This window comes from Salvelinus alpinus, chromosome 12 (genome assembly GCF_045679555.1).
Source record: "Salvelinus alpinus chromosome 12, SLU_Salpinus.1, whole genome shotgun sequence".
NCBI lineage: Eukaryota > Metazoa > Chordata > Actinopteri > Salmoniformes > Salmonidae > Salvelinus > Salvelinus alpinus.
Genome location: NC_092097.1, coordinates 1,298,714 through 1,316,945, shown reverse-complemented (window position 1 = coordinate 1,316,945; position 18,232 = coordinate 1,298,714). Strand labels below are relative to the sequence as shown.

The window sequence follows — 18,232 nt, the reverse complement described above, 5'->3', positions numbered from 1 at the left end:
TTCAATATAGTTTCATTAGATTATTGAAATTTTTTCGGGACGTTAGGCGTGTTGCGTTGTCTGCGTTTGTTCACGAAGGAGAGCTTAGCGCCACTTTGCTAGCTTTCCGTGCTAATTGACTGGAGAAGAGGACATTCTAAATCCAAACAACGATTGTTCCCGACAAAGGACCCCTTGTACAACATTCTGATGAAAGATCATCAAAAGTAGGACCCATTTTATGATGTTATTTCATATATCTGTCGAACATGTTGTACTAGTAGGTTGCGGCCAGGTTTTGGGCACGCTCTCGCCATAACGTAAACTGCATATTGTAATGAAGTTATTTTTAGAAGTCTAACACGGCGATTGCATTAAGAACTAGTGTATCTATCATTTCCTATACAACATGTATTTTTTAGTTATGTTTATGAATACTTATTTGGTCAGAATATGTGAGTGCCAGAAAAATATCCGGACGTTGTGGGAAAAAGATGCTACGTTAGCACAATGTATAACCACTGATTTCAGCTCTAAATATGCACATTTTCGAACAAAACATAAGTGTATGTATAACCTGATGTTATAGGACAATCTGATGAAGCTGATCAAGGTTAGTCAAAAATTATATATCTTTTGCTGGTTTGTTACGATCGCTAACTTTTGCTGCTGGGGAATGGCTTGTGTTTCTGGCTATTGTGGTAAGCTAATATAATGCTATATTGTGTTTTCGCTGTAAAACACTTAAAACTTCTTGCCACTAGGGGGGTGCCATTTCGACATAGCACAAATTGGTCTCCAAATTAAACTGCCTCGTACTCAATTCTTGCTCGTACAATATGCATATTATTATTACTATTGGATAGAAAACACTCTCTAGTTTCTAAAACCGTTTGAATTATGTCTGTAAGTGAAAGAGAACTGGACTTAGAGCACTTTTCCTATGTCTGTGTGAGAATGGCAAATTTTCTCATCTGCTCTGAGACCTGTCTTTAACTTTGCCTGTCTTCTATTGGTTGGGATGCACTGCATACGCCTTCCCCTGGTTGTTAGCGAATAGGGAGAGTTGAAATGGAGTCTCTACGTAGTTCCCAGAGGTTATAAATGGTTTGGAACCACAGTGTACGCTCTTTTGGATCTTCAACTGCGCGCGAAGAGGAGCTTGCCATGTCCTCGTAGAAGCTCTGGTTTTAGCTACTTAGATGGTTCCGGTCATGTTTTTATTCGATATAGGCTTTAAAGACATCATAATCTTGTTATTTTAAACCGATTTATATCAGTTTATGTCAGTATATTGCGATTTTCGGGCATTTCATTTTATGGCGTTGTAGGAAGTTGGGTATCTCTCTCTCGAATGCCATTCTGTACTGCTAATTGCAACGTCGAAGGAAACATTCTCCAACCCAGCAACGATTCTTTTGGCCAACGGACACCTTTCCCAAGATTCTGATGGGAGTTCAGCTAATAGTAAGTACTATTTATGCTGATAATTCGTTGTTCTGTTGAAAAAGTAAAATGTATAAGACGCCATTTTTTCCTGTGTAGCGTTGCGCTATCGCACCATGTATTGCACCCAGTATTGCGCAGTAAGGTTAATTTTAAAAATGTAATTCAGCGATTGCATTAAGAACTAATTTGTCTTTCAATTGCTGTCCACCCTGTATTTTTTAGCCAAGTTTATGATTATTTATTGATTAGACTAGGTGACTCTCCAAAATGGCGACCGACATTTTCTGTCCAGCTTGGCTACTTTTCTCATTGTATAACCACGATTTTTGTGGCTAAATATGCACATTTTCGAACAAACTCTATATGTATGTTGTAATATGATGTTACAGGAGTGTCATCTGAAGAATTCTGAGAAGGTTAGTGAAAAAATTTATATATTTTGGTGGTGATAACGTTATCGCTCTCTTTGCCTTGAATCAATGCTGGGGTAATGTTTGCACATGTGGTATGCTAATATAACGATTTATTGTGTTTTCGCTGTAAAACACTTAGAAAATCTGAAATATTGTCTGAATTCACAAGATCTGTGTCTTTCCATTGCTGTGCGCTGTGTATTTTTAAGAAATGTTTTATGATGAGTAAATAGGTAATACACGTTGCTCTCTGTAGTAATTCTAGTCGCTTTGGGGAGATTTGTGATGGTGGCTGCAATGGTAAACTATGATTTATACCTGAAATATGCACATTTTTCTAACAAAACATATACTATACAATAAATATGTTATCAGACTGTCATCTGATAAGGTTGTTTCTTGGTTAGTGGCTATTTATATCTTTATTTGGCCGAATTTGTGATAGCTACTGATGCAGTAAGAAAATGGTGGAGTAAAAAAAAGTTGTCTTTTGCTAACGTGGTTAGCTAATAGATTTACATATTGTGTCTTCCCTGTAAAACATTTTAAAAATCAGAAATGATGGCTTTATTCACAAGATCTGTATCTTTCATTTGGTGTCTTGGACTTGTGATTTCATGAACATTTTATTATATGATATCCCTGTGGCTTTAGGCTAGGCTATGCTAGTCAGCTTTTGTGATGGGGGGGATCCCGGATCCGGGTTTGGTAGGCGTTAGAGGTTAAGAAATCGGAAATATTGGCTGGAATCACAAGATGCCTGTCTTTCATTTGCTGTACACCATGTATTTTTCAGAAATGTTTTATGATGAGTATTTAGGTATTTGACGTTGGTGTCTGTAATTACTCTGGCTGCTTCGGTGCCATTTCTGACGGTAGCTGTGATGGTAGCTGCAATGTAAAACTGATTTATAGCTCAAATATGCACATTTTTCGAACAAAACATCGATTTATTGAATAACATGTTATAAGACTGTCATCTGATGAAGTTGTTTCTTGGTTAGTTTGGTTGGTTCTTGGTTAGTTAGGTTGGCTTTGTGCATGCTACCTGTGCTGTGAAAAATGTCTGTCCTTATTTGTATTTGGTGGTGAGCTAACATAAATATACGTGGTGTTTTCGCTGTAAAACATTTTAAAAATCGGACATGTTGGCTGGATTCACAAGATGTTTATCTTTCAAATGCTGTATTGGACTTGTTAATGTGTGAAAGTTAAATATTTAAAAAAAATATATTTTGAATTTCGCGCCCTGCACTTGAAGTGGCTGTTGTCATATTGTGCCCGGCTTCGGGCTTGCAGCCATAAGAAGTTTTAAGCGGAAACTTTTAAATGTCTTGGAATGGCCTAGTCAAATCCTAGACCACAATCCAATTGAGAATCTGTAGTATGACTTAAAGATTGCTGTACACCAGCGGAACCCATCCAACTTGAAGGAGCTGGAGCCGTTTTTCCTTGAAGAATGGGCAAAAATCCCAGTGGCTAGATGTGCCAAGCTTATAGAGACATACCCCAAGAGACTTGCAGCTGTAATTGCTGTTAAAGGTGGCTCTACAAAGTATTGCACGCTCAAGTTTTCAGTTTTTGTGTGTTATTTCTTGTTTGTTTCACGATAAAAAATACTGATTCAATCAAAATATTCAACAATATCAAAAGCTTTTGACAGGCCCACAAACAAAGCAGCACTTTTATTTTAGTGTCTTAAAGCACTGACAAGATCATTAATAACTAAAGTGATTGCTATAATAGTGCTATGCCCAGGCCAAAACCCTGATTGGTTTACATTCAAAATGCATTTCTCAGATATAAAAGAGCAAAGTTGAATATTTACCAAGGACTCAATCTTAACTGGACAAGAAAGCCTTGAAATGGGGCGATAATGATCAATACTATCCCCGCCCTTATGGAGTGGCAGCACAAGAGCTGATTTCCATAATTTGGGAATATTTCCTGATAACAATGTTAAATTAAATATATGGGTTATTGAGCCAACCACGATGCACACTTAATCAGACCGGATCCAATTGGTTGTTCTCTGTTGATTTCTTGTTGTCTATTGCTAGCAAAGCATCCAGGTGTAACGGTCGTCATAGTCGTTCTCCTCCTCAGACGAGGAGGAGCATGGATCGGACCAACACGCAGAGTGGGTAGTGCTCATTATATTTATTAAATCGAAACTGAACACTAACATGAAACAAAATAACAAAATGAAACAACCGACAACAGTCCCGTGTGGCACGAATACAAACACGGCAACAAACACCCACAACACACACGTGAAACCCAGGCTGCCTAAGTATGATTCTCAATCAGGGACAACGATTGACAGCTGCCTCTGATTGAGAATCATACCCGGCCGAACACAAACATCCCAACATAGAAAATCACACATAGACAAACCCACCCAACTCACGCCCTGACCAACTAAAAGATACAAGACAAAAGAAAACAGGTCAGGAACGTGACACCAGGACTTATTTTTCTGTAAATATCCCCCCCAAAAAAGCTTTGACTATCATTTCTCTGATCATTCAGCAAGTTTCCTATATCAGCATCCAGCCCAGTATCATTGTGAATAGACTTAGCAGTTCTTTCAAAGAGAGCCTGCTGAAATAAAATTATTAAATGCATCAATGATGGCATTTTTTTCCAGAATGAGGCCAGTGTCTGAATTCATTTGTTGTGGCAGAGAGGAGGAAGTAGAAACCTGCAGTGATTTGACAGTTTTTCAGGGTTCCCATTACAATACGAAAGAGCGGTTACATAATAGTCATATTTAGCCTTTCTGATTTGTCTTACACAATGATTCCTCAGTTGCTTAAAAGCTTACCAGTCCCGTCCTAAGCCTGTGTTCCTAGCCTTGACCCAAGCATAATTTATTTTATTAATGACTCAGATCAATCAGAGTTGACTTTGAGGGATCTTTAGGGTTGAGCCGTGTGGGCTTAGTCACCAGCTGGGTTAGGTTTAGGTCATTACACGTCTTTTAGATTGTCTGAAGCCTGCATTTCCCAATCATAATTTAGGTCACCCAGGATAATAACTTCTGATTTAGTAAAAACGTCCTCTCACTGTCAACTGCGTTTATTTATATGAACATAACAAGATTCAACAGCTGAGACAAAAACTGAACAAGTTCCACAGACATGTGACTAACAGAAATTGAAGAATGTGTCCCTGAACAAAGGGGGGGGGTTCAAAATCAAAAGTAACAGTCTGTATCTGGCAGAGGTGGGACCAAGTCATTGTTTCACAAGTCACAAGTAAGTCTCAAGTCTTAGCAATCAAGTCCCAAGTCAAGTCCCAAGTCAGGACAGGCAGGTCCGAGTCAAGTCTCAAGTATCAAGTCAAGTCTCAAGTTCTGAACTTTGAGTTTCGAGTCCTAAACAAGTCATAATGTGCTCTTCACCAAATGTAATACCATTTCCTATTTAAGTAATAGTTAGTATATTACATTAACGCAAATCATGAATGCTTTTAAAAATATCTCTGTATTTCTTACTTTCAAAATAAACGTTATATTTCCATGGAAATACATGGGTAGCCATTTGAAAGACCCCCCCCCCCCCCCCAATAGTGATCGACTATTGAGAATCACTATGGGGCGCAATCGGGCGATGTAGGCTTGTACACAATCGCCCAACCTTAACACACACACGCACACTCTCTGTGTGTGGTTACAGTAGGCTAACGTATGTCAATGGTTTTAGGAACAGCAGTAATATCAGGCAGGATTTAGGCTACCAACTACCTAGCCAGTTGTAGCGCACACTTTTTTAAATAGCATAATTTTTAATATTTGGGCTTGGGGAGGGTATCAAGTCAGGTCGAGTCAAAAGTCTCAAGTCCAAGTTAAGTCACGAGTCATTGGTGTTAAAGTCAAAGTCGAGTTGCAAGTCATCATATTTGTGACTCGAGTCCAAGTCATGTGACTCGAGTCCACAACTCTGGTATCTGGTGTGGCCACCAGCTGCATTAAGTACTGCAGTGCATCTCCTCCTCATGGACTGCACCAGATTTGCCAGTTCTTGCTGTGAGATGTTACCCCACTCTTCCACCAAGGCACCTGCAAGTTCCTGGACATTTCTGAGGGGAATAGCCCTAGCCCTCACCCTCCGATCCAACAGGTCCCAGGCGTGCTCAATGGGATTGAGATCCGGGCTCTTCGCTAGCCATGGCAGAACACTGACATTTCTGTCTTGCAGGAAATCACGCACAGAACGTGCAGTATGGCTGGTGGCATTGTCATGCTGGAGGGTCATGTCAGGATGAGCCTGCAGGAAGGGTACCACATGAGGGAGGAGGATGTCTTCCCTGTAACGCACAGCGTTGAGATTGCTTGCAATGACAACAAGCTCAGTCCAATGATGCTGTGACACACCGCCCCAGACCATGACGGATCCTCCACCTCCAAATCGATCTCGCTCCAGAGTACAGGCCTCGGTGTAACGCTCATTCCTTCGACGATAAACGCGAATCCGACCATCACCCCTGGTGAGACAAAACCGCGACTCATCAGTAAAGAGCACTTTTTGCCAGTCCTGTCTGGTCCAGCGACGGTGGGTTTGTGCCCATAGGCGATGCTGTTACCGGTGATGTCTGGTGAGGACCTGCCTTACAACAGGCCTACAGCCCTCAGCCCAGCCTCTCTCAGCCTGTTGCGGACAGTCTGAGCACTGATGGAGGGATTGTGCGTTCCTGGTGTAACTCGGGCAGTTGTTTTTGCCATCCTGTAACTGTCCCGCAGGTGTGATGTTCGGATGTACCGATCCTGCAGTAATATCAGGCAGGATTTAGGCTACCAACTACCTAGCCAGTTGTAGCGCACACTTTTTTAAATAGCATAATTTTTAATATTTGGGCTTGGGGAGGGTATCAAGTCAGGTCGAGTCAAAAGTCTCAAGTCCAAGTTAAGTCACGAGTCATTGGTGTTAAAGTCAAAGTCGAGTTGCAAGTCATCATATTTGTGATGACTCGTGACTTAACACGTTAAGTGTTATACACATGGAATTATAGATATACCTCTCCTTAATGCAACCGCTGTGTCAGATTTTTTTTTTTAATTACAGAAAAAGCAAACCATGCAATAATCTGAGACGGTGCTCAGAACAATAGCCAAATTAGCCGCCATGTTGGAGTCAACAGAAACCAGAAAATACATGATAAATGTTTCCTTACCTTTGATAAACTTCATCAGAATGCAGTCCTAGGAATCCCAGGTCCACAATAAATGCTTGATTTGTTCGATAATGTCCGTTATTTATGTCCAATTAGCTACTTTGGTTAGCGCGTTTGGTAAACAATTCCAAAGTCACAAAGCGCGTCCACTATAACGTGATGAAATGTCCAAAAGTTCCGTAACAGTCAGTAGAAACATGTCAAACGATGTATTGAATCAATCTTAAGAACGTTGTTAACATACATCTTGAATAACGTTCCAAACGGAGAATTACATTGACTTCAGTTGAGAGATGGAACGGAGCTGCCTCTCACGTGAATGCTCGTGTTCAGTGCGTGGTCACCTCATGGCAGTGATTACTCATTCCTGTCTCCTTCGGCCCCCCTTCACATTAGAGTCATCAGACAAAGTTCTATTGACTGTTGACATCCAGTGGAAGCTGTAGGAAGTGAAAACTCATCCATATCTCGCTGTAATTTCATTGGGAGCTTGGTTGAAAATCTAGCAGCCTCAGAATAAATCCAAACAGGGAGTGGAACGTCTCAGTTTTTTTCCTGCCATATGAGTTCTGTTATATTCACAGACATAATTCAAACAGTTTTAGAAACTTCAGAGTGTTTTCTATCCAATACTAATAATACTATGCATATATTAGCAACTATGACTGAGGAGCAGGCCGTTTACTCTGGGCACCTCTGTGCACCTTTCATTCAAGCTACTCAATACTGCCCCTGCAGCCATAAGAAGTTAAACCCTTTACAATGAAGAGCTGTGAAGTTTTTCAGATTTTTACTAATTATTCTGAAAGACAGGGTCCTGGAAAAGGGACACTTCTTTTTTTGCTGAGTTTAGTGAATTCCTCGTACACAAAGGCTAGCCGAGGGAGGATGGTAAGACCCCTATAACCGTTATGAATACATTTTTTCCCAGACAAAGCCTTAAAGTAGAAGTGACAGCATTTTTGCAGTATAAAACCCCTAAAATCTGTTCATATACACCCCCAAGAAGAATATGACACTTTTTGATCATTTTCTGACAAGCGAGTACTTAGATATGTTAATTTTCACGTTTTCAGAAATTCTTAGAATGTTTGGGTTTTACATATAGTAATGCATTTGTGAAAATTCTATCGCAGTATGAAGTGGGAAAGCGGCTGTGAATTTTGGACAATTAATAGACACTGCAGTAAATAAAACCTAATAAAAACATCTGTCTCATCCATTACCGGAGTCTATGCAGACCAGTGCACCATAGCCAACCAGAACTAAAGTAGGCTTTTTTGCAAGCAAGCCATTTGCCACACAGGCCTGCCATCATTCACTTTGAACTTGACTGATTTTACAGACAGTTGCGCGACTTTAGATCATTCGAACGCATTCGCCAAAAGCCACAATACCACGGGAGTCCTCTTACATTTGGGAACTTTAAAGTCCTACTGACCATACAACCATAAAAAGGTATTTCCCTGTATGCACATCAACAAGATCAACAACTAATGCTAGCCAGAGTAAGATGAGCTAAAATCTAACGAATGAACATTAGATAAAACCTCTCAAACTTTTCCAGCTAGTTGGCTGTCAAAATTGCACTGATAAACAATGGGGAATTGTAGCCTACTCATCCTTCTGCAGCTTGCATGCAACCAAGCAGCCAAGCTAACTGACCAGCTAGTTACTTCCAGACACGAATGAGAGAACACCTCACTCTGACCATTTTACTCGCCCTAGCAGAGCTGGTTAGCCAGGCTAAAAAATTGGTCATTTAGCAGATGCTCTTATTCAGAGCATACATTTTCGTACTTCCTCGTACGGGTCCCCCGTGGGAATTGAACCCATAACCCTGGTGTTGCAAGTGGCATGCTCTACCAACTGTTAGAGTGTTCATTACTTTTTTTGCCTGTGTTTACTGACACGTTCATATTCAGCGGATGTTGCGTGTTCGTAAATGTATAAGTTATTTCTCTGGCACACTCAGACGAGAGTGCTCTGAAATCCGAGTAGATAGCCAGAGCGAATTTGTGAACGCAAGAGATATGCTATCTGGATAAGTCATTCAAGTTCTTGCTAGCTAACCAATTAACATCTGCATCTCTAGCTGTGTATAGCCACCGAAAAACAATGAGGGGAAAAAGTCAGTAACTCACCCACTCCTCCAATGACATGACATGATCCTCCTAGCAGCTAGATAGCTAGCTAATGTTAGGCTCCGTGTTTTTAGCTTGCTACATAAATAGATACGCGTGCTGATTAGCTACATTATGACTGACATGTGATCATTGCCCTTGCTAGTTTGATTGTATTGACATTCTCAGCCTTATTTACTGTACATTTGTCTGTTTTTGTCCAAAATATTGAGTGTTTGAAACTGAAACGAATGTACCAGGCCAGCTATGATTTACAACCTGATAGCAATATTTTTTGGAATACCAAGAAATGTATTGGTGAATTATATTAATCATGCATTGAACTGTATTCATCTATTCTGCCGACAATGCCTTAGTGTACGTCATGGAATGTTAGGTCACATACAACCTATTTTTAAAACCTCTTATTTTTATTTTATTTTATTTATTTCACCTTTATTTAAAAAACAGGTAGGCTAGTTGAGAACAAGTTCTCATTTACAACTGCGACCTGGCCAAGACAAAGCATAGCAGTGTGAACAGACAACAACACAGAGTTACACATGGAGTAAACAATAAACAAGTCAATAACACAGTAGGAAAAAACAAAATGAGTCTATATACATTGTGTGCAAAAGGCATGAGGTAGGCAATAAATAGGCCATAGGAGCGAATAATTACAATTTAGCAGATTAACACTGGAGTGATAAATCATCAGATGATCATGAGCAAGTAGAGATACTGGTGTGCAAAAGAGCAGAAAAGTAAATAAATAAAAACAGTAAGGGGATGAGGTAGGTAAATTGGGTGGGCTGTTTACAGATGGACTATGTACAGCTGCAGCGATCGGTTAGCTGCTCAGATAGCAGATGTTTAAAGTTGGTGAGGGAAATAAAAGTCTCCAGCTTCAGCGATTTTTGCAATTCGTTCCAGTCACAGGCAGCAGAGAACTGGAAGGAAAGGCGGCCAAATGAGGTGTTGGCTTTTGGGATGATCAGTGAGATATACCTGCTGGAGCTCGTGCTACGGGTGGGTGTTGATATCGTGACCAGTGAACTGAGATAAGGCGGAGCTTTACCTAGCATGGACTTATAGATGACCTGGAGCCAGTGGGTCTGGCGACGAAAATGTAGCGAGGGCCAGCCGACTAGAGCATACAGGTCGCAGTGGTGGGTGGTATAAGGTGTTTTAGTAACAAAACGGATGGCACTATAATAAATTGCATCTAGTTTGCTGAGTAGAGTATTGGAAGCTATTTTGTAGATGACATCGCCGAAGTCGAGGATCGGTAGGATAGTCAGTTTTTCTAGGGTGAGTTTGGCGGCGTGAGTGAAGGAGGCTTTGTTGCGAAATAGAAAGCCGATTCTTGATTTGATTTTGGATTGGAGATGTTTAATATGAGTCTGGAAGGAGAGTTTACAGTCTAGCCAGACACCTAGGTATTTATAGATGTCCACATATTCTAGGTCGGAACGTCCAGGGTGGTGATGCTAGTCGGGCGGGTGGGTGCAGGCAGCGAACGTTTGAAAAGCATGAAAAACATTATGAAATTTGGAATTTGATATTTTTATATTTTTTGACTGATATTATGATTGTCTCTTTGTTTCATATCTGCAAAGTAGTTAAAACGCTGTCAGCTCCACTTTAAAGATAGTGACTAATAATTTTTTGACAAGGGAAATGGATTTCAGTAAAGAGACAGAAATGATTTTGAATGAGAATGGCCACTTAACCACCTATACCCTGTCTGTTAGGCTCTGAACACATGAATATCCTCAATATTAATATCAGAGTCCAGAATGTCCACAGATATCCAAGTTTCAGTCAATACCAGAATGTCCGGATTTGTCTGCATAGCCCAGATCTTGATGTGATCCAGTTTAGGAAGTAAGCTCCTAACGTTCAGATGCATCAACCCAAGTTCTTTATGATTTTTAAAGTCACATGGAGTCTCCAACTCAATGATGGTTGATATTGATAAAGTTGGTATGGCTATAAGGTTGCATGCAACTGTACCATTTGGTTTATTCCTATTTGTAATAGAGGAGAGAGGAGACATTGAAATTACTTTTCCAAGATTGGCACCAATGAGGCCTGAGGCCGCAGCCAATGTCAGTATGAGGAACTCTGATTAACCAATGACGAAATGTTTAACACTGACTTACAGTACCAGTCAAATGCTTGGACACACCTACTCATTCCAGGGGTTTCCTTTATTTTCTGTGTTGTAGAATAGTAGTGAAGACATCAAAGATATGAAATAACACATATGGAATCATGTAGTAACCAAAAAAGTGTTAAACGAATCCAAATATATTATATATTTGAGATTCTTCAAAGTAGCCACCCTTGCCTTGATGACAACTTTGCACACTCTTGGCATTCTCTCAACCAGTTTCATGAGGTGGTCACCTGGAATGCAATTCAATTGACAGGTGTGCCTTGTTAATTTGTTAATTTGTTGAATTTCTTTCCTTCTTAATGTGTTTGAGCCAATCAGTTGTATTGTGTCAAGGTTGGGGTGGTATACAGTAGTAGATAGCCCTATTTGGTAAAAGACCAAGTCCATATTATGGCATTAACAGATCAAATAAGCAAGGAGAAACGACATGTCCATAATTACTTTAAGACACGAAGGTCAGTCAATACGAAAAAAACTTTGAAAGTCTCTTCAAGTGCAGTCGCAAAAACTATCAAGTGCTATGATGAAACTGGCTCTTATGAGGACCTCCACAGGAATGGAAGACCCAGAGTTACCTCTGCTGCAGAGGATACGTTCATTAGAGTTACCAGCCTCAGAAATTGCAGCCCAAATAAATGCTTCACAGAGTTCAAGTAAAAGACACATCTCAACATCAACTGTTCAAAGGAGACTACATGAATCCGACCTTCATTGTTGAATTGCTGCAATGAAACCACTACTAAAGGACACCAATAAGAAGAAAGGGTTTGCTATGGCCAAGAAACACGAGCAATGGACATTAGACCCCAGGAAATCTGTCCTTTGGTCTGATGAGTCCAAATTTGAGATTTTTAGTTCCAACCACCGTGTCTTTGTAAGAGTACGTGAACGGATGATCTCCGCATGTGTGGTTCCCACTGTGAAGCATGGAAGAGGAGGCGTAATGGTGTGGGGGGTGCTTTGCTGGTGACACTGTCTGTGATTTATTTAGAATTCAAGGCACACTTAACCAGCATGGCTACCGCAGCGATACGCCATCCCATCTGGTTTGTGCTTAGTGGGACTATCATTTGTTTTTCAACAGGACAATGACCCAACACACACCTCCAGGCTGTGTAAGGGCTATTTGACCAAGAAGGAGAGTGATGAAGTTCTGCATCAGATGACCTCACCTCCACAAACCCATTTGTGATGGTTTGGGATGAGTTGGACTGCAGAGTAAAGGAAAAGCAGCCAACAAGTGCTCAGCATATGTGGGAACTCTTTCAAGACTGTTGGAAAAGCATTCCAGGTGAAGCTGGTTGAGAGAATGCCAAGCGTGTGCAAAGCTGTCATCAAAGCAAAGGGTGCCTACTTTGAAGAATCTAAAATATAGTTTGATTTGTTTAACACTTTTTTGGTTACTACATGATTCCATATGTGTCATTTCATTGTGTAGAAAACTGTCATGGTCAAAACATATTGATACAACAGTAGCTAAGATGGGGAGATGTCTGTCCATAATAAAGCGCTACTCTATCTTCTTAATAGCACTATCAACAAGGCAGGTCCTACAGGCTCTAGTTTTGTCGCATCTGGACTACTGTTCAGCTGTGTGGCCAGGTGCCAGAAAGAGGGACTTAGGAAAATTGCAATTGGCTCAGAACAGGGCAGCACTACTGGTCCTTGGATGTACACAAACAGCAAACATGAATAATATGCATGTCAATTCTCCTGGCTCAAAGTAGAGGAGATATTGACTTCATCACTACTTGTATTTGTGAGAGTTATTGACATGTTGAAAGCACCGAGCTCTGTTAAAACGACTAGCACAGTACTACATAGAGCCATGACTACATGGAACTCTATTCCACATCAGGTAACTGATGCAAGCAGCAGAATCAGATTTAAAAAAACAGATAAAAATAGACCTTATGGAACAGGGGGGGCTGTGAATCAACACAAACATAGACACTGACACATGCATACACACACATGATAACATACTTACTATACACACAAGTACACATGGATTTTGTGTTGTAGATATGTGGTAGTGGAGTAGGGGCCTGAGGGCACACACTTAGTGTGTTGTGAATTCTGTAATGAATGTATTGTAATGTTTTTAAAATAGCATAACTGCCTTCATTTTTGCCAGACCCCAGGAAGAGTAGTTGCTGCCTTGACAGCAGCTAATGGGGATCCATAATAAATACACATAATCAGTCCCATGTCCTCTCTTTATTGCCTTCAGAAAATAACCCCCTCGTGAAGACATCCCTTCTCAGTACAGTGAAGCAAATGGACCTGAGTGGCCTTCCGATCAAAACCTCCAAGATTCCCATCAACCCCCTAAACTTCACTGTGAGTAGTTGTACCTTAACCCATCGCATCTGTCTGCTCAACTGAGCCTTCTCCAGCTCCTCTCTTTACCTACAAATGCTTTTTCCCTCCTCCATAAAGACTAAAAAGGACAAAGGTTGCCATGTATGCTAAAGCCCTGTTTATACCTGGTGCTAACATGCATCCTTTGTCCTGATCCTGTCCACATTCTGATTGTGCCCAAATGTGTGCCTGAGCTAGCCAGACGTTGTGCAGTGGGGTTCGCTGTAATACTGGTGCCAGTCGTTTATCTCAGAGGTCACTGATTACTGTTGGATTAAATGCACATCATGCTCACAGCAGGTGTCCTGTTGATTCCCCGCTGAGGAGCAGTCAATCCGTTTCACACTCTCTCGCCCTGCACCTCGGCTGGGTATCTGTGCTCGGTGTACTGTCAACGCTTGTTTGTTTACCGGCGCTTTGGTAGTCCCACCATGACGCTGGCACGTTTTGGACTTCTAACCCCTTTGTAACATTGTGTGTTTGAGCTACAGCCTATCTATTTCTTCTGCATCCATTGATTTCATTAGTATGTGTGGTTATAACAGGGGCTGAGCTAGAGCGGTGTTTGTGAGAGAAGGGCGGATCCCGAAAACAGTTATTATTCTCACAAAAACATCTGTAAATTCGTAACGGTTTAAGCCACAAAAAATCATGACCCATCTATGAAAATCTGAGACTCATGAACGCTTAACTGTTTTCAGTGGTGGCAAAAATACCCAATTGTCATACTTGAGTAAAAGTATAGATACCTTAATAGAAAATGACTTAAGTGAAAGTCCTCCAGTAAAATACTACTTGAGTAAAAGTCTAAAAGTATTTGATTTTAAATATACTTAAGTATCAAAAGTAAAAGTATAAATCATTTCGCAACCCTTATATTAAGCAAACAAGATGGCACGGTTTGCTTTATAAATGTTATACAGTATATATACAAAAAATATATAATTTGTGTTTTTACACCTTTTTTCTCCCCAATTTCACGGTGTTCATGGTGGTAGTTACAGTCTTGTCCCATCGCTGCAACTCCCCTATGGAGTTGAAAGGTCGAAAGCGAAGGTCGAAAGCCGTGCACTCAACACTCAGACATCATTTACAAAAAAAAGCTGTGGTGTAAAGTACTAAAGTAAAAATACTTTCAAGTACTACTTAAGTGTTTTTTTGGGGTATCTATACTTAACTTTACTATTAATATTTTTGACAACTTTTACTTTAACTTCACTACATTGTACTTTTTATTCCATACATTTTCCCTGGCACCCAAAAGTACTAGTTACATTTTGAATGCTTAGCAGGATAGGAAAATGGTTTAATTCACACACTTATCAATAGAACACCCCTGGTCATCCCTACTGCCTCTGATCTGGTGGACTCACTAACACATGCTTTGTTTGTAAATTATGTCTGAGTTGGGGCGTGCCCTTGGCTATCTGTAAATAAATAAAAAACTAGAAAATGTGTCCATCTGCTTTGCTTAATATAAGGAATTTGAAATTCTTTATACTTTTACTTTTGATACGTAAGTACATTTTAGCAATTACATTTACTTTTGATACTTAAGTATATTTAAAACCAAATACTTCTAGACTTTTACTCAAATGGTATTTTACTGGGTGACTTTCAAGCACTTATTTTAATGGGTGACTTTCAAGTATTTAGTGAGTCCGCCAGATCAGAGGCAGTAGGGATGACCAGGGATGTTCTTGTAATTAATAAGTGCATGAATTGGACAACTTTCCTGTCCGCCTAAGCATTCAAAATGTAATGAGTACTTTTGGCTGTCAGGGAAAATGTATGGAGTAAAAATTACATTATTTTCTTTAGGAATGTAGTGGAGTAAAAGTTGTCAAAAATATAAATAGTCAAGTACAGATACCCTAAAAAACTACTTAAGTAGTACTGTAAAGTATTTTTACTTAAGTACTTTACACCACTGCCGGTTGTTGGGGAATCGGCAGAGGCGAGTACCCTACAGCCAGAAGTTCCGGTTTTCAGGGGAAATGGAAAGAGAGCTTGTTATGAGATTTCTGCTTTTGGACATTAACAAGGCGACACTCAATCTTAGCTCCTCTTCCACATTTACTGGATTGGTTGAACAGTGCAGCAGAGAACCTCCACCAAAAGTTTTTTCTTCTTCTTGTCAAGACCATTATGTAGGCGATCTAGTTTCAGGTGTTTCTTTAACACCTGCTACGTTAGGTTAGAGGTTCTTCGACAGTACACAGTTAAAATATAAGCACCCCCTATTTGACCTTCAAGCTTTTTTGAAGATCATAGGAAATCCCACGACAGAGTGTCTTTAAGTTCACATAGTTGCTGTCACAAACTCCACCATTGTCTCTGACTAGTTGGATATTTATATGTACATACAGCATTCTTATAAATGTATATTTTTTTATCAGGTTTTTGCTGACATCATTGGTGAAATGTAAGCAATGCAAGCAATGAATGAAAGAAGTGAATTTCACTGTGGGATTTCCTGGGACTGATAAGGTGAAATGTTCCTACTACTGCTTGTTTTGAATAATACCAAGCAGCAATATGGTAGTATTGTATATTTCCATATTTTACTGCAAAGGCACGGGGTCTTATAGTGCAGTATGAGATTTGTGATAGAATAAATCCACTTTCTCATCCTCAGTCTCCACTGAACAAACTAAAGAAGAACAAAGTGGAGGAGCTTGAAGAGGAGACCCCAGAGAAGGAGGAGCTGGATTGGTGGTCCAAGTACTATGCGTCAATGGAAGAGCTTAGAAACCAGGTATATAGTGAGTGTAACTAAGCAATGTTTTTATACCAAGGGTGGGCTTGGTGTGCTGAAATGTAATCCAACAGTGAGCTGCAGGCCAACAAAAAAAAAGACAACATTGTTCATAATTACATCAGATGTTTCTGGAAGTCTCTGGTGGGCCAAACCAACATTTGTTGTTGAGGGCCAGGTTTGTTGCAACTTTATACAGCATCAGCATACAATCAAATCACTCTTTTAATTCGTTTTGCAATACATTTTTCAGTCACAGGAAATGTCAATATTTGGTTTTGCTACAGTACTATCATAGTATTGAAGCCAGTAATGTTTTATCTGTTTTGATAATAGTGAGACATATTTTTATTATTTCCAGACTGAGAACGAGGAGGACATGGATGAACAACAGGAAACAGGTACTCCACACAGCTGAGAGTTGTTGTCTGTCTAATACAGATGTCTACGGCCCTGTCCTAGTTAGATACAAAGGGGAATGAAAATCGTCACAGACTATTTGATTTTATTCTTACCACTTATGCTCAGAATTGCAAGTCTATATTGTGTGAACTCCTCCTTACAATTGTTCAATTCAACTGGGGTGAGTTTCCCAAAACCTCATAGCTACAATGGGAAATGCAACCATTTTAAAATCAATATTTGACTGTCAATCTTAATGAAGTCTTAAGTACTTTGCTGCTCTACCAGTGATGTAGGTGTGGTTCATCAAGAAAAACAGTACCTTTTACTTACGAAGCTTTTGGTAAAATCACCCGAGAGCTTTTTGAAATTAAATAATTCTATGTATACTTTACTTTCTTATTTGTGCCCTGTTCTTCATACAATTTTGGCGATTCTAATCTTTTATACAAGAGTTTAATATAATGACATTCCCAGCATCCATTAATACAATGTTAGGTTCTAATTTTCAGAGTAAAAACTCTACGGACACTATGAAAGCTCAACCAAGTTTATTCTTCCAAAAGGATCAAGACAGCTGCATTAGACAAACATTTTAACACAAGCACTGATATTTAACCCTTTCTCCTAGGCTGAGTCTCCTCCTACCCATCTGAACAAACATTATCTTTACTGCTAGGCAGGAAACTAAGAAATAGGCCATACACTTTTCTTTCTCCCTTAATGTGACCTGACCTCGACCCCCTTCATCACTAATCCATGGCTCTCTGCCCAATGCCTGCCACGTGATCGCTTCCCTGCACTCAGCACATTCCAAGCTTAGTTGCACCCACTATATACCTTCCTCCTACAGATAACCATTAACTTCTGGTGTAGACCCTCTAACCCTAAGCACTCAATATTTCAATAGGATCGCTGATATAATGTAAACGTTATACATTACCCTCTCTCCCTCAGTGACATGGATAAGTATGTTTGATGTTCTCAGAACCCAACAGCAGTAATGCATCAGCCATGTGTGCCAAGTGATCCTTTCCCCATCTCAGTGTGGAAATCTGCACACGCTGTATCTCATTGAAGGCTTCAATGCACAGAGCAATTGTAATCTCTGTGTTAAAAGTCATGTTTTTTCAACAGATGTTGGCACATTAGAGGCAGAGGAGGAGGATGCTGTGATAGTGGAGATAGAGCCACCGCCCAAACCGAAACGAAAAAAGATAGCAACTCTGCAGGTGACAATTTTCTCTGTGAGAATTTGATGACGCCTGTACAGCACTATGGCAGGTGTAAATGGTGGTGTAGATTCAAATCTGGCCACGCCCTTCTAGCACACCACACCTCCTCCTTACTTTCTTCTATCTCCTCATTGTGTCTGTCCAATATACTT

General features: G+C 40.1%; 1 protein-coding gene across 1 annotated transcript in view; it reads left to right on the top strand.

Moving 5' to 3' along the window:
• The window catches only part of fer1l4 (fer-1 like family member 4), a 110,302-nt gene that overhangs the window by 64,926 nt on the left and 27,144 nt on the right, over window positions 1–18,232 (top strand). Inside the window, exons 31-34 of the mRNA XM_071334690.1 lie at window positions 13,555–13,664; window positions 16,324–16,443; window positions 16,805–16,844; window positions 17,983–18,077. Of these exons, the coding sequence (XP_071190791.1) occupies window positions 13,555–13,664; window positions 16,324–16,443; window positions 16,805–16,844; window positions 17,983–18,077 (365 nt within the window). The remainder of the gene's footprint in view (window positions 1–13,554; window positions 13,665–16,323; window positions 16,444–16,804; window positions 16,845–17,982; window positions 18,078–18,232) is intronic.